Here is a 19,624-nt window from a genome sequence, read left to right as displayed (position 1 = left end):
ATTATCTGAGAGCCGTAGAAAGAACAACTTGTATGTACTGTGGTTCAGAAAGGAATGAAAATTTATTTTAGCTGAATGACGTGACGTTAATAATAATGACTACTACGATCTCATTTCTTGACGCTAATATCTTCAACACTCCTCCTCGTCAAGATCCGACAAAACTTCTATTTATCTTCTCTAGTAGAGTCCTGATTCTTACGTTATGTAGTGGTTTAGTAAGAATGTCTGCTAACATCTCCTCAGTTGGACAATACTGCAATTCTATCTCCTTCGTTTCATTTAGTTCTCACAAAGAAGTATTTTGTATCAATGTGCTTACTTCGTTTCTCAACTCTGTCGCCTTCTACAACCTTGATTGTCTTCAAATGTAGTAACCGGGCAAGAAATGTCTTCACCAAAGTTTTCCATTAACTTTTTTATCCAGATTAATTCCTGACGATAATGACACACTATTTTGTTTTCTTGATGTTCGATTTTATTTTACGATGTTTGCTGACCCAGATGCAAACATTTCTAGTCCTGCTGAAGTAGATCCCAGGTATAATCGATGTTTACTAGTGCTGGAGAGATACCGCAAAATCCTCTTTGCTTCTTGCCAATCACGTTGTGTGGGACAGGAACACTTCTGTGCCAGAATAGACACACTTGCTGACACATCGGGTCGGATGCACAGCTACATACAGCAGACCTCCAATTAAGTTTAGAAGTTGATTGTGTTTGGTAATCTACGATCCTTCTCCTCCTTCTGCTGTAAGTATGCAGGATCTAACGGAATTTTTGAAGGTTTCGATTGTTTCAGGTCGAATCTCTCCAATAAATTTTGGATATACAACACAACGTAGCTTCCTGACATCTTTTTAATTTCGATTCCAAGAAAATGCTTGATATCACCAAGATTAGTCATGGAAAAATGTTGCTGCAATATTTCAAATAGGGGGAATGACGGCTTTGGCAGGTTTTGTCCTATTATTGGCAGGGGTTTTTTTATGTCTATGCTCAAATTTGGCCTTAACATTCTTTGCATATCAAAGAACATTGTGGCCAAATTTCATAAAATTTGGTCGACAAAAACCCCCCTGCCAATAATAGAACAAAGAAAAATATATAAAAAGCTCTTTTAGTGGAATGTATTCAACCGTCTAAGACGAATTAAGTACTCTCCATTTAATTCCACTAGTTAATTTTCGTTATCTTTGCAGATACGTATTTCGACCACAGCTGTGTGGTCGTCTTCAGTGTCTATTTGAGCATATGCCGGAACTTGATTATTTATTGGTTCCATTTCAAACGACGTGACGCTACTTCATCCCAGACCAGACTAGTTTTTCTCGAATTTTCTATAGAAGTTGGCTTTACCTGAATCGTCATATTTGATTGTTCGCTCAGAAAAATTACATTACGATACTTGATCAGCTTTCTTGATTTTGGGTCCCATAAACGATAAGCTTTCGTATCTTTTTGGAATCCAGTGAGTATGCATTCGAAAGCTTTTGCATCCCACTTGCATTTCTTCCGCTTTTGTTTTGGTATGTGTACCATCGTAGGTGATCCGAAGACACGAACATGGGCTAAATCTGACTTCCTTCCACTCCAAGCTTCTTCAGGAGTCATTTGATGTCCTTTAGTTGGCGATCGATTGATCAAATATACAGCTGTTGCAGTTGCTTCGGTCCAGAATACTTTGGGAACATTGGCTTCAAATAGCATACATCTTGCCTGTTCAACGACAGTTCGGTTACCTCTTTCTGCCATTCCGTTTGGCTCTGGAGTATAACCCGCCGAAGTTTGGTGACGAATTCCCATAAGGCACAGATGATCTTCTAATTGCTTGCTCATAAATTCTTTACCGTTGTCCGTACGTAGAATTTTAGGCTTCCTGCCAGTTTGCTTCTTTGCCACGCTTAGAAAACTTTCAAAAGCCTTGAATACATGTTCACCAGATTTCTCTGACAGAAAATAGATAAAAATTCTGCGGGTTTTATCATCCGTGAACGTCAGATAATATCGACTTCCACCCACGGATGTTATCGATCATTTAGTAATCTGCCTTCGATCATTTAGTAGTTTGTCAATTTATCATTCCAGAGGCCTAATTTCAAAATGTATTGTATGGGTATGGTGGACTTTTAGGCTTTTAGTGCGAAGGTTTTTCAACAGCTCTCTTTAACAGGTCGTTGTTAGAATTCCACTATAGTGAAATTCAAACAACGAACTGTTAGGCAGAGTTGTAGATAAACCTTTGCACTAGAAGTCCACCGTAAAACACATTTTGAAATTTAGCTTCTGGAATGAGTTATTGATAAACTACTAAATGATCGAAGGCAGATTACTAAATGATCGATAACATCTTTACTCCAGCCAATGATTCTGCCTCCATATTGGTCCGCAGATATCTGAATGTACTAGTTCTAGTATTTCTGTTGCCCTTGATCCAATCTTTGGAAACGGTAATACCGCTGACTATTCTGTTTGTAAAACGGTTCAGACTTCTGGTACTGAGGTGTCCCATTCTTCTATGCCATAGATCCAGATTCTTCGTAGAGCATTTTAGTGCTTTGCATAATTTCAGTTCATCCAACTTGAAAAGATCGTTAATTCTTGTGCCTTTAGCAATAAGTTTTCCTGTTTGGTTAACAACTTTCACACCATGCTTGTTGAATGTAACGGCACAGACAAACAAAAGTAACAGCTTGAACATTTTTCAGAAAAATCCATCATCTTGCAAGCATGTTACATGAAACAATGTTTCGTATGACATTTTCACCAGAAGGCGCTGGAGTGAAATGTCAAACTCGAAGGATTAAGACGCTATTGCCTCTAGTTGTGAAACGCGCAATCGATCAAATTCAAATTGAGCGTTGAAGTCATGGTCGATGGGAATTTTTCTAGTGTTACGACTGTTTGTCTGTGGTAACGGTATTTTCTCGCTTCACTATTACAGATATTATAAATTCAGTAGAAAACCGAATTATAGCCGCTATCGAAATTGAATTTTTCTCACAATCCATACACACTTAATTTTTTTCACCGAGGCCGGCAAAATAAATTGCCGAGAATCCAACAGCTGATATTTCGGTAAAAATCTCGGTAAAAGTTCAAATTGCCGAATAGTCGTAAAATTTGCGAAACCACCCAGCTGTCAAAATTTACCGTACCGCTCGGTAATGCATTGCCGACTTGATCGGTAAAGTGCTTTACCGAGATTCAGTGAAAGATTATTATTTTTTATTTTCGGAAGAATCAAAATAAAAATGAAAAGCGTGAAGTAGTAGAATATATTTGCAGGCGTTTATTATTTCTTAATCAACACTACAGAAAAACCTTTGAAACCTATGAGTCAACAAAAACGATTATTATACAATCCGGAAGTCATATTCCATGATTCCTGATATGCATATTCGTGAGCCTCTTCCCAAAAAAAATTATCACAATCTTCAGTTTTGGCCTTGGTGTTGGCCCCTTCGTACGGCCGCACGGGTAATGCTGTTTCCATCGACAATATTTTGTCTGTTTTCTGTAGTGCGATATACAGATCAAGCAAATCCGCTGGAATTAAAAACATTGTAAAAGGGCAGATTAATTGAAATACTTTCTATGATCAAATCAACATGAAATGTAGTAAATTTAAACAGATTGAGCAAAATAAAAGGAATCGTATTGAATACTTACATAAAAGTAGAGGTACAGTAATTAATTTTTCCATTTTTCTTAGTTCTCACGTGTTTGTTTTCGCAGCGATACATCACGATAGAGGTTATTACGTTTGACATATGGGTTTGCCGAAACTCGGATAAATTCCAAATCACCGAGAACTGTGGCAAACTTAATTGCCGAGTTTCAGTAACATGTGTAAACGTCATATTTATTAACGAGATATCAGTTAAAATATACTTTAACGATCATGTTCGTCAATTTATTTTACCGAGAGGAAAATTGTCGATTAAGTGTGTACGTTAAACCTAATTTCGGAAGTGGTGCGCTGTATAGCACATCACCAAATGAAAACAGCGCACCACTTCCGAAGTTAGGTTTAACGTATGGATTGTTAGAAAAATCCAATTTCGATAGCGGCTATAATTCGGTTTTGCACTGAATTGATAATATCACTATTACAGATATCAAATTAACGGATAGCTCCGGTATTACCTCCCTGGACTTGATGCATTTCGATGTGTTTCTCATCTGGGCAGCACTCAGGGTAAATCTTGATAGTTCCCTTTGCAATGATGGACATAGCACCTTTATTTGCCGCGATTACTTTTCCACCACGCTTGATTGAATTTTCCAGTAATACTTCCGTTTTTTTTTTGTAAAATGATTTGAAGTACCGGAATCGAAGTACCAATTCTGGCCGTTTTGGCCTCACGATATTCGAATGCAAAAATGGTAATTTGGCTAAGATTTCTCGCACTTAATAACGGGTACTGTGTAGGCTGGTTGGAAGTCAAGAACAATTAGGAGTGCCTAGAGTACCATCTAAGATATGTAATGGGAACAACAATATATGTCGAAATATTGAGTAACGACAAAATTGCTGTAGCGGCTATGAATTGCACGTTCTGAACTCACGATTAGTTTGGATAACTCAGACATCCCGAAACTAACAAAGCCTGTTAATTTACCGGGAGACGTAAGAGATATTGTTTAATACATACTTAATCTTTGAGGGTTGAAAAAAGCTAGTGTCGTGGATGTAGATTCTAAACTCAAGAACAGTTTGGATGACCCAGATATCTTAAATCACATAATTTCTATTGATGTTCCAGGAAATGTAATGGGTATGGTTGAATGCCTATCGAGGCTTTGAGCAGTGTTGTCCTACACTCAGGCTATTTTTAGAGCGCGCGCTCCTGTGGCTTAGGCGTGCATTTTTTTTTGACAGTTTGGCATGACATTTATAAAATTCAAATATCCCTCTATTAATTGAACTTACTTAGTCAAAGTCTTAGTCTTAGTCAATCAAAGAGCAGATTTTTTGCACTGAGTGTAGGATAACACTGGCTTTGACTGACGAAAAAAGTTAGTAACTGTGAGGTGCATGCAAGGCTCATACTGTCATGCCTTCTTACCCCTCGCGCATGATTGATAATGACGATGATTACAGTGACTATAATAACAGTGTCGTCAAGTGTCAGAATTGGAACAGAATCGCCTGTCAGTTTCATACAAATGCGCATTCCAAACGAGCAGGAGACCTGTCAAACGTAACACTTGACGTTACTCTTCTTATAGGGCTCTAACGATGATGACAGATTCAACACCCCATGTCGAGTGATTCCTTAGTCTTGTTAGATATTTACAGTAACGTGGCTGTAGATCGCAAATTCTGAACTCGAGGACAGTTTGGTTGACCTAGTAAATACATCCCAACAAATACTTTTTTCATCTTGTTCTGTCATCTCTCCGTTATTTATCATGGATACATATGAAATGTTGTAAATATTAAATGCACTGCACTATGCTAAAATGGTTTAGGGTCATTTGGCCGAATGCCATTAGGCCGAAAGGGTCATTTGGCCGAAGGCCATTTGGACGAATGCCGTTTGGCCGAATAGTTAAAATACGTTTCCGAAGGAAGAAGGAAAAAAGAAAAAAGAATAAAGAAGAAGGAAGAAGGAAAAAATAATAGAAAAGAAGGAAAAAAGAAGGAGAAAGAAGGCAGAAGGAGGAAGGAAGAAAGGAGGAGGAAGAAGTATGATGGGAGAAGAAAGAATGAAGAAGGAAGAAGAAAGAAAGAAGAAGGATAAAAGAAGAAGGAAGAACGAATAAAAAAGAAGGAAGAAGAAAAAAGGAAGAATGAAGGAGGAGGATTGAAGAAGGAAGAATGAAAACGGGGAAAGACGAATGCAGAAGGAAGCAGGACGAATAAAGAAGGATGAAGGAAAAAGGACGAATTAAGAAAGAAGAGGGAAGAATGAAAAAGGAAAAAGGTAGAAAGAAAGAGGAAAAATGAAGATGGAAGATGGAAGAAGGCAGAAGGAAGAGGAAGAAGGAAAAAGGAACAAAGAAAAAGGAAGAAAGAAGTAGAACGAATGAAGAAGAACGAATGAAGAAAGAAGAAGGAAGAAGGAAGAAAGAAAGAGGAAGAAGGAAGATGGAAGAAGGAAGAAAGAAGAAGGCAAAATGAAGATGAAGAAAGAAGGAACAAGGAATAAGGAGAAAGAAAAAAGTAAGAAAGAAGAATGAAGAAGGAAGAAGGGATAATTAAGAAGAAAGAATGAAGAACGAAGAAGGAAGGAGGGAAAAGGAAAAAGATGGAAGGGATAAGGAGAAAGGAAGAAAGGATAAGGAAAAAGGAAGAAGGAAGACGAAAGAAGGGAAGGAGGAAGAAAGAATAAAGAAGAAGGATAAAGGAAGAAGGTAGAAGGGAAAGAAGAAGGAAGAAGGAAGAAAAAATATGCAAGAAGGAAGGAGGAAGAAGGAAGAAAGAAGACGGAAAAAGGAAAAAGCAAGCAGGAAAAAGGAAGAAGGAAGATGTAATAAGAAAGAAGGAAGAAAGAAGAAAGAAAAAAGAAGAAGGGAGGAGAAAAACAGAAAGAAGGGAGAAGACAGAAGGAATAAAAAGAAAGAAAGAAGAGAAAAGAAGGCAAAAGAAAGAAGGAAGTAAGAAAAAGGACGAAGGAAGAAGTTCTCTGTTCTCAGTTCACTTTTTTCTTCCCACTTTTGACTTCTCACTTCCATCTTCTCTTAATGCATTATTCACTTCTCATTTCTTACTCTTCACTACTCGTAACCTGAGGTCATTTTTTCACTATCCGGCCAAATGGCATTCCGCCAAACGACCTGTTCGGCCAAATGGCCTGACACCGTTAAACTGCATGGACAGATGAAGCACTATGTAGGTTTCTTTAGTGAAAAACATTGAAAAGAAAACAAAATTTATGGTTTAAAACTCATAAAGCAAACAGTTTTATTGCCCGGAAAATAATGAGCACTGTTGTAGGTCTGATAGTACATTGGTGAGTTAGCTATGTTCCAATAATAACCGTGAAAATGGTAATAATGTGACCTCATCTCATTTCTGCTATACGAGTTTTACAGATTGTATTCTTAGTCTTAACTTAAATCTACTAAATGTCGAACTCTTTGTGTCATTTTACCAGTCCCTCATCAGTCGCCTTCCGGCATACCTGACAGTGCAGTTCGTCCGGTTTCAGTACAAGGGAAAGGAAGGAATCAACGCCAAGGTGCTGAAGGATATTAAATTCCCGATAGACTTTGACGCATTCGAGCTATGCACTCCGGAACTGCAGGGCAAATTGTCCCCGATGCGCGCTAAATTCAAGGAAGCTGAAGATGCAGAACTCGAACGAAACCTCAAGGGCAAGAATAAAAGTAAGGCGCAGCTGGAAAGTGAGAAGCCAAAAACCGTTGCCCAGCCGTACTGCTTTGAAGATGGTTTGTTGCTGTGTGTTGTAGATTCCGCGAGCAATAGCTAATGAGTTTTATTTCGCAGACTTGGGTAGCAACAACAGCGGTTATTATACGTTGCAAGCAGTGTTGACTCACCAGGGAAGGTCGAGCTCTTCGGGTCACTATGTGGGATGGGTCCGTCAGAAGGGTGATCAGTGGATCAAGTTCGATGACGATTATGTGTCGCCTGTGGACACGGATGCGATTCTGAAGCTGTCCGGAGGTGGTGATTGGCACTGTGCTTACGTCTTGGTGTACGGACCAAAACTGTTGGAGATACCGGTCGAGGAGGAAAAGACTGCTACCGATGCTGCCGGAGGAGATGCCACCGCGACGACGGAGGCAGGTTCGGCTGAGAAAATGGCTGTTGATTAGTTAAAATGTGTCGTTTTGCGGGTACTATTTATGAGAAGCATGATTTCACATCGTTTACTTGTCGTGAATAAACGATCCGTATGCTGGATCTTTTGTTTTGTCTTCTGAGCTTAATTTATACTATTCCATGCAGACATAGTTAAACAAGGTTATAATCAAACAATACATTACCACATGATCTTTTCTAAAATAAACTCATCATGGCGAACGTAACGCAGTTATCAAACATGTTTTATTTCATTTCTATATATGGTCGGGGTTCAGCCAAAACACACCAAGCGCCAACGAAAAATTATCGATTTTTCTGCCCAAACTTTTGTTTAGCAGATTTAGTTGATCGCAAATCGTATAGGATATCCCTCAACCCCATAACTTAGGATATCCTACACCAAATGTACACTTGAATTGATATGAAACTATTTCCGTTGTCTTTTTACTAACAAAATATCCCAAGTCAGTCGAAAAGCCGCTTGGTGCGGTTTAGCTGAACCCCGACCATATATATATAAGAAATTATTGAAGTCATGTTATCCTTGTGGTATTAATTATAATTAATTATAATATTCTTCAATGTGAATGTCTACATATAAATTAATAATTTTAGCTGTGTATTTATTGTCTGAAACTCGATTTATGTATATGCACAACATGTGATAGATTTAGTTCGGAAAACGTACTGGCGGGTAACCACTCCCTTCGGTGAGGTTTGATACCACGGAACCAGTACGCTAGACAGGTGGCGCACCAGGCACGTTGCCGAACTCTCGCAATCCGTTTTCAGAGCTAACTCTCTCATATGTATTTTTGAACAATGCCAACCAAGATGGGTGAGTATTTAGTATTGCCTGGCTCCTCTTTGCTTCATCAGCAACTGCGCTCGATAAAGTAGGGTTGTGTGAGGTTGTACCAGTTAGTCGTCAGATCCCAATCCGACCACATAAGCGAAGTGAGATCGCCACTCGAGTTCGCTTCATTCAAAGTTAATTGCCTATGCTGCGGAGGACGACGGAGGTCGTTCGTAGCTTAGTAGGGAAAGCACCTGTCTAGCGTACTGGTTTCGTGGGATCAAACCCCGCCGAACGGAGGGGTCACCCTCCAATAACTTTTCTGAATTAAATCTATCACATGTTGTGCATATGCATAAATCGAGTGTCAGGTAATTAATTTCCACTCTGGGTGGCTTAATACCCGGAACATAGGTAATTAACTTTGAATGAACTGTGTATATATTTTATATAGCACATGTATACTGCCGTTATACGCATAATTGTCCCATGTATATAGGGAATCCCAGCAAACATGGGACAAATATGGGTATGACGGCAGTATAGAAAAAGGAATAAATTGATTAGTACCGTTGTCGGGGGTGACAAATGGGGTAGAGAATGGGTCACTGTTTCAACTACTTAGAATGCTTGTAGAATGGATTGAATGTATCTGAGGGCAAGAAGACTAAAATATAAAAGACATATTCGAACGATTTTGCTCTACGACCTCCATTCTTCTGGTGAGAGCAATGACCCATTCTCACCTTCAGACCTATTGTCACCCCCGATGATGGTACATAAATATGTGAAAAATAACAATTCGTCTATTTTCATAATATGGGAACAAGCAACAAATTATGTAACATTTAGAGTGGGGAAGAGTGCCTAGAATTTTGTGACAGAAAATGGCAAGGGGTGGTGAGGGATTGATTAAAACTTTGAGTCACAACGACTTTATGGTGGCAAAAAATACTAAGTGTAAGGTACAGTGGGGTAAGTGAAAAAAAACTCAAATATTTCAGTGATAATGCTTCGGATTAATCAATTTCACTTCACAATCCTATATTCAAATCATTGCTTTGAATAGCTCTGAATAAGTAAAATACGAGATAATGAACCATTTCAACTACCGAGGGTAAAAGTTCATTCACATCTCTAGTTGATCCTTCGTACAAGCTGTGTGGCGTATCAATGGATATGAATATTTTTCTAAATTGATTTCTTAATTACGTTTTAGTGCATTGATATATGTTGGTTTTCTTAATAGTTTTGTATTTCAGCAACAAAAATTTAATGAAAATTGAAAAAAAAGTATTTTATGACTTACTATAATGGCAAGTGAAAAATTTTCAACATCGAATGATTTTTTTCATTTTTGAAGGTGCAAATAGTTTATAATGCATGTAGATAACAAATAATGCGAATCTTAGGTTATTCAAAGGCATTTGGATGTTTTGAATTAAATAAGAACAAAATAGAAACATTTATGGTATTCGGTTATCCAAGTGAGTTAATGCTTTCGTGGAAAACACGAATTTAGTTATTTATGAAGTTCAAATATAGGAAAAAACTGAACCGTGCTTGAAGAATATTCTACGAAAATCTGTAATTTGAATAGGCTAATAATAATTGGGACGTTCACGGTGCTACAAAACGATATACAGAATAATTTTAAACACCACTTACATAAAATGTGCAAAGATTTATTACTCTGGTATTACGGGTTTTCAAATAATAATTATTCCTGCTCAAGGTTCTGATATACCAACTCAAAACTAAAGGCATAACTCGCTATTAATCATTTAAAATATAAACGTCGTCATCATCATCGTCCGTGGGCTCTTCTTTCATCATGGGATGTCCAACGTAGGCCGCTTCGTCAACAGAAGTCAACTGGACCGGTTTCAATCCAGAAGGGTTACATCCGGGCAAATGCTTTTCGTACGCCGGACCGCCGAAGAAAATATGCAAACAAGCGTTACAGGAATAAACTTTCTTCCTGTTGAACTTTTGATGCAGTGCCAGGAGACTTTTTTTCTTGAAACGCCGCCAGCAAAGCTCGCATAGAAATGGCTTATTCTGTATGGCCGATGATTGATGCTGATTGTATCGCAGCCGATGCTCCTCCGTGCAATGAATGTCCAAATCACTTTGGTTCATGAACATGTGATTGCAAGCGCAGCATCGATGCCACGTGAATTCTATTATACTGAAGCCATCGGTACGTTCAGCAAACCTATATTGGGTAGTCCGTAAATCGCTGAGTTTAAGATCGGGTGTAATCTCACAGTAACCCATCTGATACGGATCGGCATTTGGATCCGCCAGGGACTGCACATTGCTCACAAGGAGATTCGGTTCCGGATCAGGATCTGAAGATACTGTGTCCCAACTGTTGATTCTCTTCAACATAAATTTCCCTTTCCATTTCATAGTCTGGTCCGGCCATGCTCCGTTCGCAGATGGCTGGAATAAAGTATGTTTCTTCTCGAGAACTAAATAGCACTCTCGGCAGCAAAATACGTTACTCTGCATAGATTGGCGATGATGCTGTAGAGCATCTGCGTACGGAAAACGGGAATAGCAAATTGAGCATTGATTAGCCACAACAGATCCCTGATTTTTCTTGTGCTCGTCAAAGGAATGAGCTTGAAGCTCTGCAGAAGCTGGGAATGCCAGGACGGCAACCGCAACATCTCGGTACAATAAAATTCAGTTCCATGTAATAAAATCTATCCAGTGTCAGTTCGTAAAATGAGGGATCATAGTTTTGGAGGTAAACCAAATTGCTTTTGTGACCGCTTATCGGCAATTGTTGAACAACTTCAGGTGTATATGCTTTTCTCAATAAATCATCAGACTCCATACACAGCTTCCGGAAGCTATAAGCAGCTTTCAACTGATCCAAGCACTGGGCACATATTTCTTGGGGCATGTGAACTTCCTCAGGCGATATCTACGGTTTAGGCAATAAAGATTAATATACGAAAAAACGAAACTTCCATAAAAAAGATAAGCCAGTAACTCGCATTGTCAATCAAAATTTACTCACCAAGATGCTCCCCACAAACTCCAACATCGAAGCCAAGGATAATTCTGGAATGCCGGTTTCCTGTTTCAGGAACAGCGATACGAAATCCTTGGAATCATTTTTATGCTTTCGACACACGCGGCAGATACTATTTCCAGAAGTTATTACATTCATTGTTCTATCGAATGGTGAAAAATAGAAATATAATACAATAAATATTTTAATTATAATATTAGAATGGTATTATTAAGTGCAAAAATCACAAACTTCGGAATTGAGTATATTTCTGTTGACAGAATTGACGTTTGATTTGTATATTTTGTTACGGAAGTGTTGCCGGTGAATATTATGAGTGAAAATAATGCAATTCTCGCGTAACATTTGAAAAGGGCCTACAGCCAAAACGTAAACATTGAGAAAATGCTGTTCGAAAAAATGCATCACAATTTCTATTCCTATTTCCCAGGTTTATGTTATTTTAAGCAGCAAAAACTCCCAAAAGCACATGATAAACACTATCTATCCATCCATAACCTTAATTGCATCGAAAACATGCAAAAATGTGTCGAAATCGTTAAAATAAAATTTTAAGTCTATTTTCATATTTTTCTCCGGAATAGGCCCTCTTGATAAGTCATTCTGCATTTGCTTGTCATTCATAGACCCTTTGTTTATGGCATTCTTTAAATGTAAACATGGAATAAGACTTTTTGGAAGGGAGAATTTTTCTCTCCTAGCTCAGGCCGATGACGGTTTGTAAAAAAATCCCGTTATCGGCCCCGAAATTTGAGAAGACTTATTTCTGACAGAAAAAAAAGTGGCTTGGCCGTTTTTCAGAGTGGACCTACACATATTTTAAAATAACACGTTATAGGCCTAATCGAAAATAATTTTTTACTAAGTTATTTAATTGAAGATGCGGAATATTTTTATACTATTAGTAGCTATTAGAGGATACTATCGAAGGGTGTTAAAATTGAATTTGTTTACTTTTCATTGTAGGCCCTAATCAATTGTTAAGCGAGAATTAGGGATGTTCAAAGATTCTGAATAAGGCGTTTTCACCGTTTTCACGGTAACATTTTCATAACATTTTCACGGATACATATAGTTTGGCAGGTATTATGTAATATTGTTTTAAATGTTTCCAAATACATATTAAATAATCTGTTGTCCTCAGGCCTTGGGATCGTTCCAGCCGTTCAGAGCGTCCAGTCATATACACAAGACCAAGATTCCAGTCTAAACCATAGCGAAGGCCGAGACGAAGGCCACCGTTAAGATAACGCTTGGCCGCACCGCAACCAGAAGAACATCGATAACCACTACCGCCGCGATATCCGATATGTCAGCCGAGGTGCCAGCGCAGGTCAGCGGCCCGCCCCGACGGAGAAAGGTCAAGATGCCACCTTTACTGGAAGCTGCCGTGGCTCCCATGAAAGCAGGGTAAAGGTTAAGGTCAGAATCGAAGGTTTAATGTTACTAACCATTATGTAACCATGAAGTAATTATGAATTTACGGAAATAAATATGATTTCAAATTTATGACTTCTTTGATTTCTATTAAAAATAATCTTTCAAGTTGAGAGAACTTTAATTTTTAAAATCAAATCCATGCAGGGAACTGTAGGGGTAAAAAGTACACATTATCCTTCTATTTTCGGAGTAAAAATGACACAATTTTTACTTGTAGAAAAAGAGTAAAAAGTATGCCTAATTTGACGTATGAGCAATATACTCATAAATGAGTAAACGAAATATACTCCTTTTAGGCGTAGTTCCACTTTTCCAAGATTATGCGTACTTTATAGTTCTAAAAGAGTATAATCTGTTTACCGTGTGGGTTTTTGAAGATACAGTCAAACCTCCATGAGTCGATGTTCTATGACTCGATATCGACTCATGGAAGAAAATTATTCCATATCATAAAATATTTTCTGGGTTACTGTGATGGTCCCTCCAAAGAGCTTTCCAAAGATTTCCTATTCCACATCTCGATATTTCCATGAGTCGATGGACCCTTCAATATCGACTCATGAAGGTTTGACTGTATTTTAATTAGAGGCCTTAATCAATTGATAAGAGAAACGCGAATTGACATGTGCCGCCAGTCGAACCGTCAAAAAACAGCAGCCAATCGAGCAAGAGACCTGTCAAGCAGCCAAATCATCGGCTCAAACACTGAAAACGGCTAAATTCGATTTAACACCATTTATGAATGAACCAATTTTAAATGCATTTTCAATTTGTTTTGCAAATCAATGATAGATTATGAAATGCAATTGTTTTATTTGTTGGATTCGATTGTCATGTGATGTGAACATATTAAATAGCAATATGTAAAATTTTACACTCCAAATAATCTAAACGTTGTTTCCACCTGAATTTTCAGGTACATTTTACGTGCACACATTGCTGCAAATGCTTCAGAAAATTCAGGTGAAACTTACGTGTCCGGTGGATTCTATTCAAAACTCAGGTAGAACTTACCTGATTTTCACGTAGAATGATAATTCTATCAAAATATCAGGTAAAAGTTACGTGAATTTCAGGTGGAAAAAATCTACGTACTTTTTCAGGTGGAAACAACGTGCAGATTTTTTTGGGTGTACCTGGATAAATCATTTCTTCCTTTTCATATGTTGTTCTTTGATGAAGAAGATTGGCTGCAGTGTTGGCAGAGCTACATTTCCTATCCGCGTTTCTCTTATCAAGGCCTCTAATTTTAATATGCGATAACCTGTCGAAGAGGAGCGCACGGCAAGGTCGTTGAACTTACTCTGTATATCAGAGCGCCGTTGCCCGAGGAGTGCAACGTCATCAACGCTAATTCAAAGTCGTTTAGGTGCTCCATGGTTATAGGCTGCCGCTCGCCTTCTTGAACAAACTAATTTCCTCAAAATTTCATCTAAATATTGCTTTTTCGCAGGGGAAACCAGTGAAATAGATGCTGAACAATGTAATTTCCTGAAGCCAATGGGGGAATTAGCAGCGGCATTGTTTTTAGTTCAGAAATCAGAGAAATGTCGCCAGGAGGGTCCAAAATGTATACACTACCAAAAATCCACACATTTGTATTGACAAAAATCCATAGATTTTAGTAATCAAGACAAAATTTTCAAAACGACTTATCTGCTTTTGTAAACAAAGATTCAATCTTGACGAATCTGATAGCATCCCCACGCAAACCAACACCACCAACAGGTAGCAGAAACCTTCAGCTACCTATTGATGGTGTTCGTTTGCGTGGGAGTGCTATCAGATTCATGAAATCGACGTTTGAACTTTTGTTTACAAAAGCAGATAAGTCGTTTTGAAAATTTTGTCTTGTAATGATGTATTTATATAAGCGCACACATAGCCATTCTTCACGCAATCCACTTATAAAATACTGTAGAAATAAAATTTGTGTGGTCACAAATAAGCAATAATTTGATTTATATGTGGATTCAAACACTGCCAAAAATATCTATATAAGATACTCGATAAGATATACACACTTAACTCATTTTACAGTATTCGGTAAATTTTCATCAGTAAAATCAGTAAAATTATTTACCAAACAGTTCTGCTGTTGAGATTTCGGTAAAATTTTACCGAATTCGGCGATTTATTTTAAGTGTGAAAGATTCAAACGACGATCTGGCGAATCTGATAGCTCTCCCACGCAAACCAACACCACCATTAGGTAGGTGAAGGTTTCCGCCAGCTGTTGATGGTGTTGGTTTGCGTGGGAGAGCTATCAGATTCGTCAAATCGTCGTTTGAATCTTTGTTTACAAAAGCAGATAAGACGTTTTGAAAATTTTGTCTTGATTCATAAATGATCATAATTTTTTTTAATGATCCCGGTGTTTTTCGGTTACCGTGTGTATAAAATTTATATCGAAAAATTTGATAATTACATTTTGGACACCCCAATCTTTATTCCGCGGTTTTCAAAAGCTCTTTTAAAAATCTTGAAATTTTACTCGTCTTCTACTTCCTAAAAAAAACTAAAATAAATAATACAAAAAGATAAATTAAATCGTAAATTTTGATAGCCAAAAGTGGATTTATAAGAGTACAATTAGAGTTTGTTAGATAATGAATTTCCATCGCCCGAAAATTTGCCGAATTTGTCGGGCACCTGACAATGACGATCTCATATCCGTGCGATTGATCCAGGATAGCATCAGCATCGCCAGGATGGTCGAAGTTCTGACCGATATTCAGGTGAGTTTTCAGATAAAGATTAATTATTGCATTAGCAAAACGCGGTAAATGGGCAATCTTTTACAGGTGACGCTAGACAAAAACCTTCCCCAAAATATTTGCTTGCAATGTTTGGAACGAGTCAGGAGCGCCTATCAACTTCGGCTGCAGTGTATAGAATCGGATAAGCAGTTCAGGAACGAAATATATTCGGTGAAAGATGTACTGAAATTAAGCCACGATGAGTCCAAAGACATGATCAAGTTGGAAATTGAGGCTTTGGATAAAGATATTGAGCAGGAGGATGAAATTTTCACAACGGATCCAGATGAACACAGTCTATCAATAGTACCTGAAGAATCGAATGAGAAGATTGATCTGAAGATTATAGCAGAAGAGACCGAAGAAAGCTTTTTGGTAGAAGAATCAATAGTGGAAACTGAGGATAGCAAATTGACAGCTGCTCAGCAGCTGATAGATATTCTGGCCCCGGAAGAGGACAACAATAGAAAATCCAGTTTGATGTATTTAAGTCATTATCAGGAAAAAGATTACGAAGTGCTTATCGAGAGCGATCATTACGATCATGTAAGGTTTATGTCTGCTAGTTGTTGTGGCTGTTCGGAACGGTTCAAGGACAAGACAGATCTGGTACAGCATGGTTTGATTGAACATCGCAGGCCCACGAAAGGTAAGTTTGAATTGGTGAGAGGTATATTTGCCTTTCTCGTACACCAAACTGTAATCACTCCAAAAATAAATTTTCATTTTCATATTTTTTCATTTATTGGCTGTTGATTCGGTATTGTATAATTTGATTATAAAGATAAATTGTTGATTAGTTAGGAAACCGATGAATTGAGGTGATAATGTGATGAGTACAGCAACCGTTCGCTAACTGGGCTAAAACACCAGCCCAGTTAACGAACGCCGCTTTTTAACTGGGCTGACGAGGGAATTCGCGATGCATTGTTGTGATCGTATTTTTCATGGAGCTTAAAGAATATACCATTCAGAATCCCCTCGTCACCGAGTCTTTGTTGTTGTTTTTTGACAGATAACTGCTTTTTAACTGGGCTTTGGCCCAGTTAGCGAACGCCCAGTTAAAAAACAGTCCAGTTAAAAGGCGCCCAGTTAGCGAACTGTTGCTGTATGTGCACAAAAACTCATTCGTCTTTTAGGCACTTATCTTTGATCATTTTTGTTTCGCAACAAGTTGCATTTAAACATGCGATACTGTTCATAAAAGCATAACTTATGCTTATAGCGGCTGGATAAATAAATACCTTTCTTTGGTACCTACTTATGCTGTTTCAATTTGCTCATATCGTCAAACGGGGTGACTTGCAACACTTTTCAAGTTTCTCTCTCAATAATTCTGAATTAAAAGGATTTATTCATTCTACTGTTACATGATACTTTTAATGTGTCCTAATATTAGTGATTAGACATAGGGGTAATGACGGCTTTGGCAGGTTTTGTTCTATTATTGGCAGGGGGGTTTTTTATGACTGATTATGCTCAAATTTGGCCCAAACATTCTTTGCATATCGAAGAATATTGTGGCCAAATTTCATAAAATTCGGTCGACAAAAACCCCCCTGCCAATAATAGAATAAAACCTGCCAAAGCCGTCTGTTCCCCTATAACAATAATAAAAGTATGAACGTAATATCAAAATGATGGGTGTTGCAAGCCACCCCTACTGCAGGTCACATGCAACACTTCATCGAATTCAATCATAACATGTTTTAGAACAAGGCTTAACGGAGCCATCATTTGGCTGAATTGTTTGTACAATTTCATGATTTGCTATTTAATTTATATGTTAGTATTGGGGAGCCGAAAAACTCGCGGCTTGGTCGAGGTAGAGGATTACAAAAAAAATAGGAAGGGAAGGGGCCTAGAATCTGTATTTAGAACAACTCGACATTGTTGTTTCATAAGGGCGAACGTAAACATTGATTTCTTCTGCTGATTTCATGAACATTAAAGGCTACTGACGGTATTTTCCACTTCCGTTCTATAGAAGGCGTCAAAGTGTATCACCTGTTACCTCCCCCCCCCCGCAGGGGGAAAAATTTCAAAAAAGTTGGTGTTTCAAAAACAATCAATTTTATTATTTTATAGTTTTTGCGGAATTACATACCTAATTAGGTACTGTAACTTTAGCGGGGATCGATTTTAGTGAAATTATTTTCAATTTGCTACACGAACTTACGATTTACGACGTTCGACTTTCAATTAACGAAACAGTTTCACAAAAGAATACAAAAAACAACAATGAGTTATATTTTCACCTAAATACCCTAAATACCAACTTCTTCTTCAAACCAAACAAACCAAATTCTCATGAGATGGCTTTATTATTTATTTATTTATTATTTATTCAGACTAAGGCCGAAGTGGCTTGTGCGGTATATAAGAGTCTTCTCCATTCGGCTCGGTCCATGGCTACACGTCGCCAAGCACGCAGTCTACAGAGGGTCCGCAAGTCATCTTCCACATGATCGATCCACCTTAGGGAAGATCCATTAATTACGTAACGCAAAAATTGGACTTTTTCCACCCCCCTCCCCCCTATGTCACACTTTTTGTATGAAGCTTCCTCGCCTTCTTGCGCCCGTCGGATCGTGGTCGAGAACCGTTTTCACCGGGTTACTGTCCGACATTCTGGCTACGTGCCCGGCCCACCGCAGTCGTCCGATTTTCGCGGTGTGAACGATGGATGGTTCTCCCAGCAGCTGATGCAACTCGTGATTCATTCGCCTCCTCCACGTACCGTCCGCCATCTGCACCCCACCATAGATGGTACGCAGCACTTTCCTTTCGAAAACTCCAAGTGCGCGTTGGTCCTCCACGAGTATCGTCCAGGTCTCGTGTCCGTAGAGGACTACCGGTCTAATGAGCGTTTTGTAGATTGCCAGTTTGGTACGGCGGCAATTTATTCGATCGGAGCGTCTTGCGGAGTCCAAAGTATGTACGGTTTCCAGCCACTATGCGTCTCCGAATTTCTCTTCTGGTATCATTTTCGGCAGTCACCAGTGAGCCCAAGTACACAAATTCTTCTACCACCTCGATTTCGTCACCACCGATACAAACTCGCGGTGGGTGGCTCACATTGTCTTCTCTTGAACCTCTTCCTATCATGTACTTTGTCTTCGACGTGTTAATGACTAGTCCGATCCGCTTGGCTTCCCTATTCAGTCTAATGAAGGCTGCCTCCATCTTCCCAAATTACGTGCCATAATATCTATGTCGTCGGCGAAGCCAAATAGCTGGACGGACTTATTGAAAATTGTACCACTCGTGTTAATCCCTGCTCTTCGTATTACCCCTTCCAAAGCGATGTTGAATAGCAAACACGAAAGACCATCACCTAACCCCCTGCGCGTTTCGTAGGGACTCGAGAATGCCCCTGAAACTCGAACTACGCACTTCACCCGATCCATCGTCGCTTTAATCAACCGTGTCAGTTTATCCGGAAATCCGTGTTCGTTCATTAGCTGCCATAGCTGGTCTCGATCGATTGTATCATATGCGTCTTTGAAGTCGATGAATAGATGATGTGTAGGCACGTTGTATTCGCGGCATTTCTGCAGCATTTGGCGAATAGCGAAAACCTGGTCAGTGGTGGAGCGTTCACCCATAAAACCCGCCTGGTACTGCCCCACGAACTCCCTTGCAATTGGTGCTAGTCGACGGCATAAAATTTGGGAGAGTACCATGTAGGCGGCATTCAGCAATAATATGATTGCGCGGTAGTTGCTACAATCCAGCTTATCGCCCTTTTTGTAGATGGGACATCAAGTGTACTTGAATTCGGTTACGTATTGCTAACA

General features: G+C 38.8%; 2 protein-coding genes and 1 pseudogene across 2 annotated transcripts in view; 2 read left to right on the top strand and 1 right to left on the bottom strand.

Moving 5' to 3' along the window:
• The window catches only part of LOC134213744 (ubiquitin carboxyl-terminal hydrolase 14), a 49,188-nt gene extending 41,311 nt beyond the window's left edge, over positions 1-7,877 (top strand). The window contains exons 7-8 of the mRNA XM_062693065.1: positions 7,107-7,401; positions 7,460-7,877. Of these exons, the coding sequence (XP_062549049.1) occupies positions 7,107-7,401; positions 7,460-7,791 (627 nt within the window). The 3' untranslated portion in view covers positions 7,792-7,877. The remainder of the gene's footprint in view (positions 1-7,106; positions 7,402-7,459) is intronic.
• Positions 7,878-10,240: 2,363 nt separating this feature from the next.
• On the bottom strand, positions 10,241-11,902 carry LOC134213745 (zinc finger protein 90-like; annotated as a pseudogene).
• A 3,609-nt stretch (positions 11,903-15,511) lies between these two features.
• Positions 15,512-19,624, top strand: part of LOC134210454 (uncharacterized) — an 18,686-nt gene continuing 14,573 nt past the window's right edge. Inside the window, exons 1-2 of the mRNA XM_062686499.1 lie at positions 15,512-15,803; positions 15,870-16,473. Of these exons, the coding sequence (XP_062542483.1) occupies positions 15,675-15,803; positions 15,870-16,473 (733 nt within the window). The 5' untranslated portion in view covers positions 15,512-15,674. The remainder of the gene's footprint in view (positions 15,804-15,869; positions 16,474-19,624) is intronic.

This window comes from Armigeres subalbatus, chromosome 2, assembly GCF_024139115.2.
Source record: "Armigeres subalbatus isolate Guangzhou_Male chromosome 2, GZ_Asu_2, whole genome shotgun sequence".
Taxonomy (NCBI): Eukaryota; Metazoa; Arthropoda; class Insecta; order Diptera; family Culicidae; genus Armigeres; species Armigeres subalbatus.
This window is presented reverse-complemented; position numbering and strand designations above follow the sequence as displayed.